The 18,672-nt window shown below is 38.1% G+C and overlaps 1 protein-coding gene across 13 annotated transcripts in view; it reads left to right on the top strand.

Annotated features, from left to right (window-relative positions):
* ANKRD12 (ankyrin repeat domain 12) overlaps positions 1-18,672 on the top strand; it is a 138,445-nt gene that overhangs the window by 90,898 nt on the left and 28,875 nt on the right. The window contains exon 2 of one of the 13 annotated variants that reach the window (XM_010373421.2): positions 7,653-7,732. The exons of the other annotated variants lie outside the window; for them this stretch is intronic. Within the exon in view, the coding sequence (XP_010371723.1) occupies positions 7,669-7,732 (64 nt within the window). The 5' untranslated portion in view covers positions 7,653-7,668. The remainder of the gene's footprint in view (positions 1-7,652; positions 7,733-18,672) is intronic. 13 annotated transcript variants of the gene reach the window in all.

Genomic DNA, 18,672 nt, shown 5'->3' with positions numbered 1-18,672 from the left:
GAGCAAGACTCCATCTCAAAAATATATATATATTTTATTCAATATAATTATAACTACTCTTGCTTGCTTTTGGTTTCCATATGCATGGAATATCTTTTTCCATCCCCTTATTTTCAATCTATGTGTCCTCACAGGTAAAATGCATTTCTCATAGGCAGCATATAGTTGGATCATGTTTTTTTACCCATTCAGCCAGTGTGTATCTATTAAATGGAGAATTTAACCCATTTACATTCAGTTTTATTGATATGTGAAGTTTTGTTTCTGTTGTATTGTTGTTTTCAGGTTATTTTATGTGTTATTCTTTGTTCCTTTTTGTCTTGGTTGTCTTTATTGTTTGCTGATTTTCTGTGGTACTACCATTTGATTATTTTCTCTTCCTCATTTGTGTATTTACTTTACCGGTGAGTTTTATATTTTCAGGTGTTTTCATGGTAGTAACTGTTGTTCTTTCACTGCCAGGTTTAGGACTCCCTTGAGCATCTCTGGTAAGGCAGGTCTAGTGGTGATGAATTCTCAGTATTTACTTGTCTAGGGAAGATTATATTTCTCCTTCATTTATGAAGGATAATTTTGTTGGATGTAGTATCTTTGAGTGACATTTTCTTTCTCTCAGCACTTATTTTCCTATTATATCCTGGCCTATAAGGTTTCTGCTGAGAAGTCTGCTGTTAGTCTCACGGTGGTGCAGGGAGGCCTCTCTGTAGGTGACTGGATACTTTTCTCTTAGTATTTTAGAATTTTCTCTTTGTTACTGACTTTAGACAGTTGGACTATAATGTGCTGTGGAAACCTTTTTGCATTGGGGATCACTGGGCCTCCTGCATCTGGATGTCTGAATCTCTTGCTAGACTTGGAAAGTTTTCATCTGCTATTTTGATAAATAGATTTTTCATCCCTTTTGTTCTCACCTCACCTTTGGGGATACCAGTAATTCATATATTTGGTTGCTTATAGTATCCCATATATCACAAAGACTTTGTCCATTCTTTTTTTTTGTTTCTTTCGTTATTTTTGTCTGGGTTGTTTCAAAATACCTGATTTGTTGTTGTTGTTGTTGTTTGAGACAGAATCTGGCTCTGTTGCCCAGGTTGGGGTGCAGTAGTGTGATCTCGGCTCACTGCAACCTCTGCCTCCCAGGTCCAGGCAATTCTTGTGCCTCAGCCTCCCAAGTAGCTGGGATTACTGGTATGTACCACCACACCTGGATAATTTCTTGCATTTTTAAAAGAGACGGGGGTTTCACCATGTTGACCAGGCTGGTCTCAAACTTCTGGCCTCAAGTGATCCATCCACCTCAGCCTCCCAAAGTGCTGGGATTACAGGTGTGAGCCACCGTGCCTGGCCAAGACCTGTTTTCAAGTTCTGAGATTGTTTCTTCTGCTGCGTCTAGTCTGTTGTTGAAGTTTTTTAGTGTATTTTGTATTTCATTCAAGGAATTCTTCAGTTCCAGAATTTTTGTTTGGTTGTTTTTTATGATCTCTTTCTGGTAAGTTTCTCATTCTTCTCTTGAATGGCTTTTCTGATTTCTTTGTGTTATCTTTGGAATTCTCTTATATCTCACTGAAATTCTTTTGTATCATGGTTTTGAAATTTTCCCCCCAGGATTTCTTGAATTTCTTTTTGATGGGGATCTGTTGACCGGGAATTACTATGGGGGTGTCATGTTTTCTTCTTTTCTCATGTTTCCTGTGTCCTACATTCGTACCTGTGTATCTGGTGTAATAGTCATTTCTTCCAGCTTTTTGAATTTGCTTTCATAGGGGAGAGCTTCTTCCCAAGGATGTGTCAATGGTGTTAGCTGGATAGGGCCCTTTGGCTTTGGTTCGGAGTGCGTGTGATAGTGCAGTGTACTCTGTATGATTTTCTTTGGCTGTAAACAGTGTCATTGGTGTCTGTGATTTCCTTGGTAGTTTAGGGTGTAGTTAGTGGAGTTTACGGTGAAGTTTTGCTAGGGACAGACATGTTGGGTGGGCCAGTCTTTGGCCCCAGTGGTGACAGTGGTGGGCTGAACATGGCTTATTCTGAGCCCCAGCCCAGCATATTCTGGCACTGGTGTTAGCAGGACCAGGTGCGTCAGTTCGTAGACGTCCAGATAGCTTGCTTAGATGCCAGTAACGGCACAGTGGGCTGGGCAGGTGAGCAGGTTCTCAGGTCCCAGTGTGGTATGGGCAGTGCCAGTGGTGGGATGATCCCCTGGATTCTAAGTAGTGAATGCTCGTGTTGGCAGTGGCTGTGGTGCAGGGTCACCGCACAGCCCCAGACACAACTCTCAGGCTCTCACTCTCTTCAGCAGAGCTGCACAGAATGGAGAAGGGAATACAGCCTTCATACACAAGCCCCAGCACAAAGGCCATGCCACCAGTAGGGGCACAGTCACCACTCACAGGCCTAGACAGGCAGCTCTCTGTTTCGCTCACCCCAACCTCCAGTGGTAGCAGCAGCAGCTGTACCTGCATTGGTGTTTGGAGTGGGAGAAGGGGTCCCACTCTACATGTGAGCCCAGGCACAGAAGCTGCTCCACTAGTGGGAGGTGGGGGGGTCTCACTCCCACAAGGCTGAGCACAGAGTTTGTGCCACTGCTGGTGGTGGGGTCACTTTTCAGAGCTGTATGCAGGGAGCTCTGGGCTCTAGAAAGCTGGTGCTTTAGTTTCCTTGTCCCACGGGCTTCCCTTTTGGTACAGTGCACTAATATTTCCCTGGAGAATCCTCTATTGAGTTAGAGTACCAGAAACCCCATAGCATCTTTGGGTCCAGCCAGCACTGCGCCACTCTAGCCCTCTGGGTGGAGACTGGGGGAGTGTCAGTGGAAGCTCCTGGGATGTGGAGATACGGGGTCTATGGTTCCCAGCACATGATGAAGTCCCATGACAGCTGGGCTCTTGCGGTGGTGCCCAACTCCAGCCGCTTAGGTACCAGAGGCAGAGAGATGGGGTAGTGACTCAGTGCAAGTTCCCTGTCTGGTGCAGTGCTTGTGCAGGGTCTCCAGATCACTGCCCACACTAGTTCCAGGGTTGGTGTGGGTAGAGGAGCTCTCCTGTGGTTCAGATTGCAGCAGTTTGTGATGGGGTTGTGGATTACTGAAGTTTTCACTTACTCTTTCCCCTGCCCCAATATTGAGCCCCTCACGGCCGCCAGCAGATCTCAGACAAGTAGGCTGCTTGGTTCCTTCCCCTTCTCTGCCTCAAGTGTTTCCTGTGACTTCTCTGTTGGACTTTAATGTTCTCTTCCTAGATAACCTATTCAAGGTATGATTACCTATTTGTAATTTTGGCTCACTCTGGAGAGGGTGGGTGTCTGATATCTCTAGTCTGCCATCTTGCTTAATTCTTTATGATAAGTTAAAAATTAATTCATCATCACAAGAAGGTGATAGAGAACCAGTTTGTCATCTTAAAAAATAGGCCAATAGCTAGGCCTAATGATGCATAACTGAAGTCTTAGTTAGTTAGGATACTGAGGTGGGAAGATCCCTTGGGGCCAACCTGGGCAACATAGAAAGATCATGTCTGTTAACAAAAACAAAAGTGGGATAGGAAGAGAAAAAATTCCTTTATCTTGCCTTCGTTATATGAACTCTGTCACTGGATAATTTCATCATAGGTAAGGAGAGGTATCTTTATGATATTGATCCAGCTAAAAAGAAAAAAGTTAAAATATGACTATTTTGCCATAGTTAATATAACTAAGCATTGAATATCAACACTTGCTAACACTAAATAAAGAGAAAAAGAATATACTATATTCTTGCACACCTAATGAAAGAATAGACTGTACTCCTGCTGTGGCCTTATCAAAGGGATCAAACCTTAGTCTCTTCATCCTCAGGATCCAGCTACCAATTTGCAGGAAATGCCAAGTTCAGCGGAGCAAGTTGAACTATACCGAGAGTATGCAATCAGCAAATTCCAGATTGTGAGAAAGCCAAACAGCCTGGGTTCTTTAACAGATATTTTGTGTGGAAAAGAAACAGAAGACCATGTAGAAAAAAATAAAAATGATTTAAAAGGCACATCAGACTTTTAATGGGCAAGACTGAGAAATATGTGTTTAATAGTTGATTTATTCTTCTCTGGGAAAATCTTATAGAAAACTCAGGTAAGATAAATGGCATATATAATATCTAGATATTGAGGGACTTTTTATTTTTTTTAGTACTGAGAAATTTTTAAGATTATATGTTAAGGGAAAAGCCTGATACATTTTCCATGCTTTTGAGAAGAGACCAGCAATAGTGATAGTTCTTTTGTTTAGCTTAGGAAACAATCACTGCTTCCACTAAACTATCACCCATCCAAAAGTGGAACTAATTTAGGAAGAGGAGCCAGGGGAAGTGGGGGATGAAGAAGAAAAAGATAGCAGTGGTCAAGGATTGACATCGATATTTGAAGGAAATAATGAATGGAGCTAAAACTATAGAAAAAATGCTGAAGGTGGCAACTTTGCTTTTAATATCTATTTTCACCTCTTCACTATCCAGTAAAAATAAGCGAGCGTACCAACCCTCCAAGATGGCCTAGAAAAGTGAGAGAATGACAAAATTGAACAAACAGAATGTTAACCCACCAAAGTGAAACTATTAGAGGAAACAGCTTAAACAACAACAAAAATGGGCACTTAGGAAAATTCAAGTACAGCATAAAAATACTTTCTGAGCTTAAAACTCGATGAAATGGGGGATGGTCACTGTGGAGACTTTGAATTACTCAACTGGAGACTTCTATTATTAGACTGGAAAAATAAAGTAAGATAAATCTTCACAATGTAGAGCAAAAATAGGAAGAGAATCATGAAAGAAGAGGTAAAAGACTTAAGGAACAGATTCAGGAGACATAACAGCTAATGTGAATAATGTAGGAATTTAAAAAGGAGAAAAACAGACGGAAGATAGATAATATTTATGCAAATAATAGAAGAAAATTTTTCTGAGCTGAAAAAGCCTATCAGTTTTGAAGTGCAGTGAGCTTCAGACTGATTTGGTGAAAACACACATACATACCCCTTGACATACCTTGGCCACATTCTTTAGCTGTGAAGTGACAAGTTATGGGCAAAGAAATACTGTCAGGTTGGCACTGGACTTCAGATTTGCAATAGTGGAAGATAGACGACTGAGAGGAAAGAACTGCAACATAAGAATCCTGTCCCTGGCTGAGATATTACTCACCTGTCAGGGTAAAAGGATAATTGCAAACATTTAAAGATTTTAAAAGCCTATAAACACATATATTTTCTTACACATTTTAAAAAAAGAAATAATGGGAGAATAAACCAACAACTTATGAAGTGGTTACCTAATAAGGAAAGGGGTAAAAAGGGAGGTTATGTAAATTTTACCATCTTTTTGAAAAAGAGTCTAACAACAGCTAACAAAACTCAAGAGTCCTAGAGATACGTACTTGACATATTTATCAATGAAATGATAGGATATGAACAAGATCTTCAAAATGATACAGGGATGGGGCGAATGGAGGTGTGATTTGGTCAAAGATTGATGGTCACTGGAGCTGAGACAAATTGTCTCTATAACATTCTGTCCACTTTTGTGTAAGTAAAAAATTTACCATCACAAAAATGCTCTTAAAAATACTTATGCTTCATGATCTAGCAGTCAAACTTGTGGGAGTATCTTATGTTTATTATAACATTCTTTTTAGGGGCAAAACATATAGCCATCACTGAGGGACTGGTTGATTAAATCAGTGTATAGCCTCACCATAAACTATTGCACAACCATGAAAAAAACATGTCAGTGCCGTGCTTGGAGTTGTAAGGTTACTTGAAGACATTTTTATAAAGTATTGTTGAGTTCAAAAAATCAAGAACAGTTATGTCTCATTTTTGTAAAATGAACTGTTTTTAAAATCTGTATGTATGTTTATGTACATATGTTTGTGTAAAATTTTATTAGCATGGAGCAGAATCTGGAAGGGTGTGTACCAGGCCATTAAGGAGATGTGTCTTAGGGAGCTTGTGGCAGAGGAGATGATGATTTGGATGGATGGAAAGGTCGAAGTACAGTCGAACACAATCATTGATAATTTTTTTATACATATATTTACAAGACTCAGCAAAATCTTCTTCTGCCATGCATCGCTGTTTAATCATTTATTCCCTTCCCTTTACAACTAAGCTTCTTAAGGTACATTGTAGACTGACTCTCCTGCATGGAACCTAGTTTTACTGAGATTGCACTTGCTGTCACTGCCAGATCCCTCAGTCATATTTCAGTCCTTATCCTTTGAAATTCTCCATAGAATTTGACATTGTTGACCATATTCTTCCTAAAATTCTCTTGCCTTGGTTCCTGGGACAAACTTGGCTTTCATCCAACTCCCCAGACTGTTCCTTCTCAGTTTCCTCCTAGATTCTGGTCTTCATAGCTTCCTCATTTCCTTTCCATAAACAACCCGTGTTGGTTTTCCCGAGATTTTTACTTTCTGGACCCCTCTTCTCATGGTGCATACTCTCTCAAATAAATTTCACCCACACTTAAGAGTTTTTACTACCATTTATATAATGATTTGCAAATACGTCTATCTCAGACATTTCTCTTAAGCTTCAAACTTACATATTTGGCGGCTCTCTGAATATTTCCACCTGGATTTCCTCAGCTAAATCTCAAAAATCAGCATATCCCCACCATTACACTCCTCTTCGTGTTTTTTTCTACCTTAATTAGTGTAACGTCATTCATCTGCACATATAAGTCATACACTCAAGAGTCATCTAAACTCCTTCCTTTTCCTTCTTTCAATTACTCAACATCTGTTTTTGAGCACTCATTATAGGTTAGGCATTGCTTAAGTACTGAGGATACAGCTGATTAATAAAATGGGGAAAACATAATCCAGTAATTCCTGTCAATTTCAGCTTTCAAAATATTTGTAAATCCATCTTCCAGCTAAAAGCCGAGAGTCCTTTGAACGTTTTCGTCCAATCTAAACTGGAGTAAAGATTATAATAGCTGAAATTGCATTAACTTCCGTGAGAAAGTAAGAGAGTAATATGTTAAGACTGGGTGCATGCAGTGGCTCACGCCTGTAATCCCAACACTTTGGGAGGCTGAGATGGGTGAATTGCTTGAGTCCAGGAATTCAAGACCATCCCAGGCAACGTGATGAAACCCCATCTTTACAGAAAATAAAAAATTAGCCAGGCATGGTGGCACACACCTGGAGTCCCAGCTGTTCAGGATGGAGCTGAGGTAGGAGGTTCACTTGAGCCTGGGAGGTCAAGGCTGCCATGAGCTGTGTTTGCACCACTGTACTCCAACCTGGACAACAGAGTGAGACCCTGTCTCAAAGGAAAGAAAATAAGATTTTAAAGGTAAAAAATGTGTATATGGTATGTTAACTGTTACACTGTTCTAAATATTATATATTTGGATGCCCTCTGGATATTAAGAAATCTCAAAAATCAGCTACTAATTCTTTTAATTGCTGTCACTTCTGAAGATTGTAGCTATGAAAAGCAGCTTTGTTATAAACTTGCTTTTAGAAGTGCTGCAACAAATTATCCCACGGAAGAAGGGAGGTATTTTATTTGAACTTACATGTTTAATTAGTGCAGAACACACCTTCTAGAACCTTTTTGATTTTCACTGATCTTGATTGTTTCATGTGTTCATCAGCTATATATTGATTTTTCAGAATATTTATTTTCCACATGGTGAATGTGCCTGAATTATTGCTTGGTCAAAGTCCCTCAAGGAATGATACAAAAATCATCAGTAAGTATCATATAAAGATTTTGGAGTTGCTGAAAAAGACTGATGAAAATGCCCAAAATTTATTACTTAATTTACATGAGGTCCTTATTAGATTTAACTGTACCAAACTTCATCCAATTTAAATTCAGAACATACTAGGGTATAATCATATAAGTGCCCATAGATGTTTGTATATATGAAGCCGAGTAGCATAATCTAATACAGCACATCATCTATGTGACAGATACACTTTAAGTGTTGAAAGTTAAAGAATAACCAAGATTATGAATTTCAGAACTTAATAAATTTGGAGTAACTAAGAGGGTGTCACGTATGTAGCATTCTAAATGTGGTTTATTCCATTAGTCATTGTGCTTTATGCCAGTGCTACTCAGAGTAGCCTTTCCATTAATTGTTTGTTACCAGCCCTCAAGGTAAGGAGCCTGTGCCAGAATGTCAGTCAGTGCATTGCTTCCTTCATCAGAAAGGAAAAAATACTGTGGAAAAAATGTCCACTAAAGTAAGCAGTGTGCTTAGTGATGTAGTTGATTTCCATGTTTGGTACCAGCTCCTTATTTTATGATGGGTCAGCAATAATTTGCAGATTGGCCTATCTTTATGAACCACACTTTGAGTAGCAGTTTTATATCATGTGTATCAGACATTTATGATATTGTTGCAGGAATACATGTCCTGGTTAATACAGCTTATTTGTGTATAAATGTTTGGCACTTTTAGATGTACATAATTATTTAGTCTTTCTTTTTTGAGACAGAGTCTCGCTCTGTCGCCCAGTCTGGAGTGCAGTGGCCGGACCTCAGCTCACTGCAAGCTCCGCCTCCCGGGTTTATGCCATTCTCCTGCCTCAGCCTCCCTAGTAGCTGGGACTGCAGGCACCCGCCACCTCGCCCGGCTAGAGTTTTGTATTTTTTAGTAGAGACGGAGTTTCACCGTGTTAGCCAGGATGGTCTCGATCTCCTGACCTCATCATCCGCCCGTCTCAGCCTCCCACAGTGCTGGGATGACAGGCATCAGCCACCGCGCCTGGCCCATTATTTAGTCTTTTTTCCCCTAACTTCTGCCGTTTTCCCTTAGTCTAAGTACATGTTACCTTCCTGTATAGAAATTCTGTCCAGCAATAGTGTTTGCTACAAATGATTGCTTCTTGCTACTGTGTGAGAACTCAGTCATATTCAGAGAACCAGATCTTGCTCATAAACCATAATCGTGGAAATGGAGAAGCAGGTAACTTGTGTCACATAACACCCCTCCCGCATACTTTCTGACACTCATTAATTGCCAAAGTAGAGATTTTGTTAACAACTTTGCCAGACACTGGTTTTATTACTTAGAGTGTCTAATGAACAAAGTTTAAAATGCCAGTCGCTGTCAAAAGAGCTAGTCACCATTTTCTACCTTACTTTGTCTAAACCAGCTTTGTTTATTAAGCGGCTCCTATAAATGTTCCTCACTTGCATGCTTCAACTTAATCAAGAAAATGCTCCATTAATAAATAGACAAGCTACTTTTCGAGCTTACTGAAGACAGATTAGGAGACTGGAAATTACAGTAATATGTTGCTACCCACTGGTTTACTGAGTGCATTTCTGTGTCATAAAATAAAAAAAAAAGTGACCAGGCCTTTGAAGCCTACTTTTCTCAGTGTTATAACAGTAAATTGTACTATTATAAATATATTGTCGTAATTTGTACAACTTATTTCCTCAGTTTTATATTTCAGGAACTATGAAAATACAACTATTGGTACATACTTACATGGAGTGTTAATAGTTAATAAATCAAGAGATCCAAAAAAAAAACCCCAATTATTTAAGTCAAAATATACCAGAACGTTTTATCAAATGGATTATATGATGTTAACAGTTAACCATAGATCGGGAGAAGCGTCAGCTTAGGAAGTTTTACAGTAAATTTTTTTAACCTAAAAGCATAAAGACTACAAGAAGAGGTTACATTAGGTGTTTTTAGTATGTCCAAATATATATATCAACAAATTTGATCATTGGGAATCTAGACTTGATAGAGCATTTTATAGAGTAGTTTATATATTATTAGTATGCCTAGAATACAAGATTTTTCATTTAACATGTAGTTAAAATGTAAATAGTATTTTATTTTTGTCCTTTCTAAATGACGTCTTAGTAGCTTCCAGTGTATTTATTAGGTAATAATTCAGGCCTCATACAAAAAATTGCAATCCATTTGTAAACCAAGAACCTTGTTTTATTTAACCAGGACTATTAGCTACCTCCCTGATTAAGCCTATTTCTGAGGCTGTTGAATAGCAGCAAGCATCGTGTTTGGTGTTCAGCACCTTTGTCACGTATCCCTGTGATACGAGTGCTTAGAAAAATTAGGCACTTAGGTATCTATTATGTGCGGAGGGCTGAGCATAGAGCATAATAGGCAGTGAGGTATTCTTTAATGAACACTTAAAGTGTTTTGCATGCTTTATTTTTCCTGCTCTGCTTTGTAATGTATGTGGTGTGCTTTACACACAGATTTCTGAATCTTAGTTTTTTAAACTTTTTAAATGTGTATATCACCAACTTCTGCCTCTATCTTAAGCAAACAGAACGCATACAAACGTAAATGAGTTATATCAGCCTAGCTCCAAAGCCTAAGAGTTTTAAATTCCAGGTAGATTTTTTTTTTTCCAAAAGAAAAATATATGTCAGTGTTACGTAGAGGAAAAAAGGAAAGAAATTGTGAATACATAAATTAACATACACTGTAAGAAATCACTTTTAGCAGTGTCTATAAATCGAAACATCTTTGACTTGCATATATATATATATGTGTACATACACACACACACACACACACACACACACACACACACACACACAGACATACCAGAAAAATAAATGGCAAATTGTGCTTGCAGCTGCAGTGTTTTCTGGATGGCTGCAAATTAATGTAAGTCTTTAAACTTTATGGTACATAAGACTATTAAATATCTTTCTTTGAAGTTCATGTAAATATAGTAGACAAATTTCAAATGTATTTGCCTAAAAAATGTAGTTATTTATTGCAGATACCAAAGCTAATAGTTTTTTTGTTTAAAATATTAGCGATGTGTTTTCCTTAGAAACTGAATTCCTATCAGTGCCTATCAACTTAAAGTGAGTCTGTCACATAATTATAGTAGTGAGATATTGCTGAATATTTAAGACTAAAACTCTGCGTAAAGGGTACACTCGGGCAGAACACTAAAAAATACCTTTGGCTTAAAAATATCATATATGCATACAAAACAAATGAGTTCAGCTTTAGTGATCTCATCCTGTCTGCAGAAAAATGTTTTGTCTAGCCATGGGTTAAAAGGACCTTCATGTAATGTATATGTTTATGATGGAAGAGCTGAGACTGGGTAATTTTGTCAGTTTCCTTTAGCGACATCAAAATTTTTGTGGTGATACAAGTCTTATTTTCAGAGGAAAAATTTTTGATTAATTATGGAATCAGATTCTGTGTTACAATTGAGTAGAAAGGCATTGTATGATTGAGGGGAGTACATAGAGTGCTGTGGTACTTGATTTTATTTTGTATGTAGATTTTGCTTTTAGACTTAGGTATTTTCAGCTATTGATTATATTCTCTTCCTTCACCATCTCACACTTAAAGTCCTAACTGTAATTCTCTTACCAGTATGTAATACTGTAGTAATACAATGAAAATAAGTTCTTTTCTGGCATACTTACCTCGGAACAGATGTTTATGACTACTTTTCTTTTGTAAAGTGGAATTAAAATTCATAACCTTTACTATAGAAAATTGAGATTTAGAAATGGAAATTTAGAAGAGATTATGTAAAATTACCTCATACTTTATTTTCCTGTCTCGAAGCTACCTTGCTCGATCAGTTTGGGGATGTGAAAGCGGTAAAGACTTGTTTCCCAAAGTGCAGGTGCGTTTTTCTGTTACTTGTTTAGGCAGCATAAATAACAGTTACATGTACATAATTCTTGAATACATTAGTTTTAGTTAGTGAGCTGTTTGTGTAACAAAGGAACCACTCAATAGGAGACAGAGTCCTGCTGCAGATGTGAAATGTTCCTCCCAATGATGCCCCAGAGAATCTCTGAAATTCAGAGTCAGCTGGGTCAGGGAACCAGATTCAGCTGAGATCACTACTGACAGGCCTCTCACTCAGAAGAGACTCTCCACAAAACCACTGAAAAATGAATTTTTCCCTGTATCAATATGAAAAGAAATCCAGAGATTTGAGGAAAATCAAGTGGACTACAGATAAGAAGGGACAGCATGAACAAACAAAACAGTTGATCCTCGAGCAAATAATGTAGGAAGCAGAAGGGTAAGTTCCTAGTATCCTTGGAGGTTGCAGAGGGCAGTGGATCCACCAACCATAACAAAAAGCTGCAGTGAAAAAGGGTAATCAGAGACCAAGAAAGTCCTTGGAATTCAAGATAATACATGATTACTAAAGTAAACATTCTATGGAGGACTAAGTAATAGACTAGACATTGCTGAAGATCTAATTTGATAACATATGAAGCATGTAGAAAACAAAGATGTTGGAAATATGAGGAAAATGGTTTTTTAAGAAAATGGACAAAACATACATTATTTATCTTACAAAATACAAATATTAGAAAGAAGATAGTTTTTTAAATTGAAAGTGTCTCGAGCCGGGTACAGTGGCTCACGCCTATAATCCCAGCACTTTGGGGAGGCTGAGGAGGGTGGATCACCTGAGATCAGGAGTTCAAGACCAGCCTGACAAACATGGTAAAACCGGTTTCCGTCTCTACTAAAAATACAAAGAAAAATTAGCCAGGAGCCTGTAATCTCAGCTACTCGGGAGGCTGAGGCAGGAGAATCATTTGAACCCAGGAGGTGGAGGTTACAGTGAGGCGAGATCGCACCACTGCACTCCAGCCTGGACAACAAGAACGAAATTCCATCTCAAAAAATGAATGAATGAAAGTATCTCTTAACTGAGGAAAGGCAGACTTAGATCAAAGGGAGTTATTTTAAACCTAGAATGCTATCAGCCAACCATCAATCAGGTAAAAAGGCTAAAAACATCCTTGGATATACTTTCTATTCATTTTCTGGAAAATTATTCAAAAATATTGTGTTTTAGTGACACAAAATATAAAACTAAACGACATGGAGGCTCAACTCCGTTTGTTTTTTTTGTTTTGTTTTGTTTTTGAGATGAAGTCTTGCTATATTGCTCAGGCTGGCCTTGAACTGATGGGCTCAAGAGATCCTCCGGTTGAAGCCTCCTGAGTAGCTGGTACTATAGATGTGTGCTACCATGCCCAGTTCTAACTCAAGATTTTGATAAAAAATTCCAGAATGACAGCAACAAGCAATTGACATATTTTATAACAAAATTTCAGAGAACTTTGTAAAGAATGTTATCAAGAAAAGAGTAGTTCCTAGTATACTCGTATTGTGTGATTTTGATTCAGAGAGTTCATTGTGCCATGCTGTTGATGATATGATGGCATTTTGTGCTGATGAACAAGAAAAGAGACAAAAATTCCAGTAAGTATGACGCAGGCTAAAATAATAGCATGATTTTGGACTTCTCATGGAATATAAGCATGCTTTCTGAAATGACAGTAGTAGATCAGGTAATTTAAAAGGGCCAAGAGGACAAGCCTAAGGTTTAAAAGTTCTCTTTATTATTTCCAAGTTAATTAAATTCAGATAAAATCAAACATAATACTTTAAGGTATTAAAAATGTTTCTCCTGGGTGGTGGGATTATTTTATAGGTAGCGTTTATGCTTTTCTTTTACCCATCTCTCTGTTTTTGTGACTTTCTGACATGAAGTTTTATAACAGAAGCACAATAAATGTTATTTTAAAATAAAATATCACTAAAATATAGCTTAGGACTTTTTTTATGCACTTAGCCCATCTGAATAAAAAGGCCATATAAACAAATACCATTCCCAATGTAAAGATAGTTTTTTCTTAGTAGTAATCCTACTGTTAAAAGAATACCTGGCCGGATGTGGTAACTTACACCTGGGATCCCAGCACTTTGGGAGGACAAAACAGGCAGATTACTTGAGCCCAGGAGTTCGAGACCAGCCTGGGAAACATGGCAAAACCCCATTTCTAGAAAAAAAAGAAAGAAAAAAAAATTTAGGTAAGTGTGGTGGGGCACACTTGTAGTCCCAGCTACTTAGGGAACTGAGGTGGGAGAGCCCAGAAGGTTGAGGCTGCAGTGAGCTGTGGACATTGTGATCACACCACCATGCTCCAGCTGGGGCAACAGAGCTGGACCCTGTCTCAAAAAAATAAAAAGACCAGTTTATAATCACTAGTTTGTAATTGTTTAAGGTCAAGGCATCGCTGTTTTCTTTATAAACTATATTAATAGTTTATATGTAAATCAAGATATTTATATCTGAGTTGTGAATATCTCAGAATCAGGTAAAGAATAGACAAACACAAAATTCATATTTGAAATTCAATTTTAATCTGAGGTGGGTATGTTTCATAGCATTTTGTTTTCTTAATTTAAAACTCATAAATTGAACTCTTATGTAAATCAATAACAGTAAATCTCCTTTAATACTTTGTTCTAGAGCCTTGATTTTTGTGGCAGGGTTGTTTTGGCAGTGTACTCAATCATGACATAAAGATAGAAGTAGAAAATATTCAAATACTTATGGAAAGGTCACAAAGTATGGCATCATTTTTTTGGATGTTTATACAGTTGTCTTACCTATATTTGGTTTTTGTCTTGCCTATATTAGGAAGTAACATAGCACGATGGTTGTACCAGTTTTGGAGTCAGAGAAACTTGGATTTGAAGACATAGCTCTGCCACTTACTAGCTTTATGGTCATGACAGATGTATTATTAACATTACATAGTGGTATTCTAGACATGTAAGATAGACTTAGATGAATGAGACAATTTATAGATTTGCATAAATACAGTATTCATTTTAACCTTTTACTAAGGCCTATTTTCAGTGAAAAGTTCTCTGCTTAGCTGTAGAAACTTTTAAAAATTATATAGTGGCATTAAATTGTAGTTAGCAAATGCAACAAAGTTGATATTATTGTGTCCCTCCCCTGTTTGCTGTCTCCATTTCCTTTCCCTTTTAAGGAGTACTAGAAAATATGTTACACAAATAACTGTCAATTATGACTAGTACTTTTATAATAATAGTATAAATTCCACCAAACACTAGTACATGAAATATTAGATATAAGAAAACAAGTTTCTTGGTTCACTCTACTTCTTCTTTCCCCTTACGCCTCCCTGTACCTCTCCTTCCCTGCCCATGAAAAATTACTATCTACATATTTCCGTTGTTTATTTGAAAGACTGATGGTTTCCATTGCCCTTATTCTAAAGGACCACATACTTCCCTTGTAGCCCTGTAATAAGTGAAATAAGTGCCCAGAGCAAGCTTGAATCTTTCTGTCTTCAATCTTATAGTACAGTGTTAAACAAATAAAGGATTAGACTTCGGCCTTTTAACATTGACATATGTGCTTTATTGAATTTGGTAGTATTTGATGTCAAAAGTATGTTATTTAAATTTTTTTTTTTGAGATGGAGTCTCGCTCTGTCACCCAGGGTAGAGTGCAGTGGCGTGATCCCGGCTCACTGCAAGCTCTGCCTCCTGAGTTCACACCATTCTCCTGCCTCAGCCTCCCGGGTAGCTGGGACTACAGGCGCCCACCACCACGCCCGGCTAGTTTTTTTGTATTTTTAGTAGAGACGGGGTTTCACCGTGTTAGCCAGGATGGTCTCGAGTCTCAATCTCCTGACTGCATGAGCCACCGCGCCTGGCCTGAAAGTTTTTAATTTACATGATACATTCTTCTCTTTTTTGTAGGCAGTGAGTTACTACTTATCACATGCATGATATATGTGCCAGGTGTATGTCAGGCACTTTACATAAATTAGTTAATCCTTACAACAGTCCTGTGAGTATTAATTCCTCATACTAGATTACTGACCTTTTGCATGGAAGAGCAAAGATTCGAACCTAGGGCTAATGCCAGAACCGATGTGACTTTGCACTACACGAGGCTGATTGTCACTGAGTATAGGAAGTTCAGAGTCAGATGATCCTGCTGTTAGCATGTAACTGGAATATGAATTTTGTGTACATTTATTTGATTTAATTACACCTATTTTGAAGTGTGCCAAGACAATTTCTTCATTATGTTTGACTGTTACACCTTCTGTTGGGCAAAAAGGATGCTGAAAATGAAATAAATTAATGATTTTGTTTGTTTGTTTTGCCATAGAGCCTACTATTAACTAATTTAAAATCCTTGGGCTCATGCCTGTAATCCCAACACTTTAGTAGGCAGAGGCAGGAGGATCGCTTGGGGCCACAAGTTTGAGACTAACCTGGGCAACAGCCAACCCCGTCTCTACCAAAAAAAAAAAAAAATGGCCTTGGTGTGGTGGTAGGTGCCTGTAGTCCTAGCTACTTGAGAGGCTGAGGCAGGAGGATCGCATGAGCCCAGGAGCTCAAGGTTACAGTGAGGTGTGATCATGCCACTGTACTCCAGCCTGAACAATGGACAGAGACCCTATCTAAAAAAAAATTTTTTTTTAATTATAGGGCTGCTTGTTACTGTGATTAAGTGTACTACAATATTATATCTAGGCTAATTAATTTTTATCTTAAAATATCCAGTTACTGTTCTGATTGCCTCATAAAAACATGTGTTTTAAAAAGCTTTTTTGAAAGGCCGGGCGCGGTGGCTCAAGCCTGTAATCCCACCACTTTGGGAGGCCGAGACGGGCGGATCACGAGGTCAGGAGATCGAGACCATCCTGGCTAATACGGTGAAACGCCGTCTCTACTAAAAAATACAAAAAACTAGCCGGGCGACGAGGCGGGCGCCTGTAGTCCCAGCTACTCGGGAGGCTGAGACAGGAGAATGGCATGAACCCGGGAGGCGGAGCTTGCAGTGAGCTGAGATCCGGCCACTGCACTCCAGCCTGGGCGGCAGAGCAAGACTCCGTCTCAAAAAAAAAAAAAAAAAAAAAAAGCTTTTTTGAAATAATAGTAAAGTCCGTATATTGCAGTTGGTTGATATATCTGAGTATCTTTTAATCTATAGATATTCCCCCTCCTTTTTTTCTTATGTTCTTGCAATTTTCTGTTGAAATAATGTGATAAATCTCCCTGATAAGTTTTCCCAGAGTCAGGATTTTGAGTATTGCATCTCCATAGTTTTTTTTGTTTGTTTTTGTTTTTTCTTCTTGAGATGGAGTTTCACTCTTGTTGCCCAGGCTGGAGTGCAGTGGTGCAACCTCCACCTCCCGGATTCAAGTGATTCTCCTGCCTTAGCCACCCAAGTAGCAGCGATTACAGGCGCCCACCACCTCGCCCTCCTAATATTTGTATTTTTAGTAAAGACAGCATTTCACCACATTGGCCAGCCTGGTCTCGAACTTCTGACCTCAAGTGATCTGCCCATGTCAGCCTCCCAAAGTGCTGGGATTACAGGCATCAGCCACCGTGCCCAACCCATAGTTTCTTTTAAAGCACATTTATTCAAGTGTTTTCTTACCTTATTTCAAGTTTTTACAATTAACCTGTAGTGATTTCAGTGTTGGGAACAACAACTTGCTTGTGGGGATTTTGCTGGGGTTTAACACGAGATCGTAATTTTAATGGTTCTGATCGATTTTCTTAATTTTTGTCAAGATTGAAATGAACATCGGACTTCTTTTGAAATATTTCTGGCACTCAGTATTGACATAAACTTGCTGTACAATTATTAAAATCATTTACATAATGATTTGCCCATAATTTTAAAACTTTATTTTTCATTGCTGTTTCTCAAAATGTTGACAGACTTAATGACTCTCTGTGTCTTAGTCTCTCTAAGTGAAATACATATTTCATATACGTTCTTTAATTTTCCTTTGCTTCACAATTGAACAGTCTTTCAGTGAGCTTCTGAAGGAGGCTAAAGATTCATTTTACCTAATCATTTCCTCCTTTATCTTAATTGTGTTACTGTGTCTGCAGTTTTTTTATATTCATAAAGTACACATACAAATAATTATACAAACACCACTATATAAACGTGGCTCCATTGTATAAAATAAGAAATTTTGTTTGGCAAAAATGTTCAACAGCTGAGAAAAGTAGGAAGACAGGCAAGTTAGTGCATGTGTGAAAGCACATGCTATATGATAGCTATGAATGGCATGGGAAGCAAATCAAATAGCATGTCTGTGCTCCACATGGGAAGTCATGGCATATGGATGAAACATTTGGCACCTCTTCAAATTGCTGAGTTTAGAGGAAACATCAGCAGTGAATTATCCACACAGTAGTTGCCACCTGGATACTACACAAAATTATATAGTGAATAAATTTGTATTTGATGCTTGTATCTCTTTCTACACTTCTCTCTTATCCCACCATAAGCACCCCCACTTAATTTCTTGGTGTCTTAATACAGTTCTAAAACTCATTGGACATTTAACATTAAGCACCTACTATGTGCTAGACATTACAAAAGTCTCTCTGTATAGATCACAGGCTTATATTGGAAGTAACTTCTGAATAATGTGGAAAACAAAAGGAGAAATTTACAGCCACCATAATGATGTTACATTTTCTGTAGAAGACTTCCAAATTCCATAAATGGGCCTTTTTTCCCCTCAGTAACCACACTCTCACCCCTCTCATCCTTCACTTAACATATATAACATATAAAAGTTTCATTCCCTGGGTGCTATAAATGGTGCTCTTAATAAAGTGATGCTTTGATAAGTTTACAGAAAGCTAAATAATGTGTGTGTTTAAGCACTTACTCATCTAGAATACATAGGATGCATTGGGGATACTGTGGTAGAAATGCATACCTTTGAAATGATTCTAAACCAGTGATGTTCTCAAGGAGTGATTGGGAGGTTAACTTTACCTCCTTCCAAACCACTTCAAATAAACATAAT

Source organism: Rhinopithecus roxellana, chromosome 21 (genome assembly GCF_007565055.1).
Source record: "Rhinopithecus roxellana isolate Shanxi Qingling chromosome 21, ASM756505v1, whole genome shotgun sequence".
Classification (NCBI taxonomy): Eukaryota; Metazoa; Chordata; class Mammalia; order Primates; family Cercopithecidae; genus Rhinopithecus; species Rhinopithecus roxellana.
The sequence above is the reverse complement of the archived record's forward strand: the minus strand, read 5'-3'. Positions and strand labels throughout refer to the sequence as shown.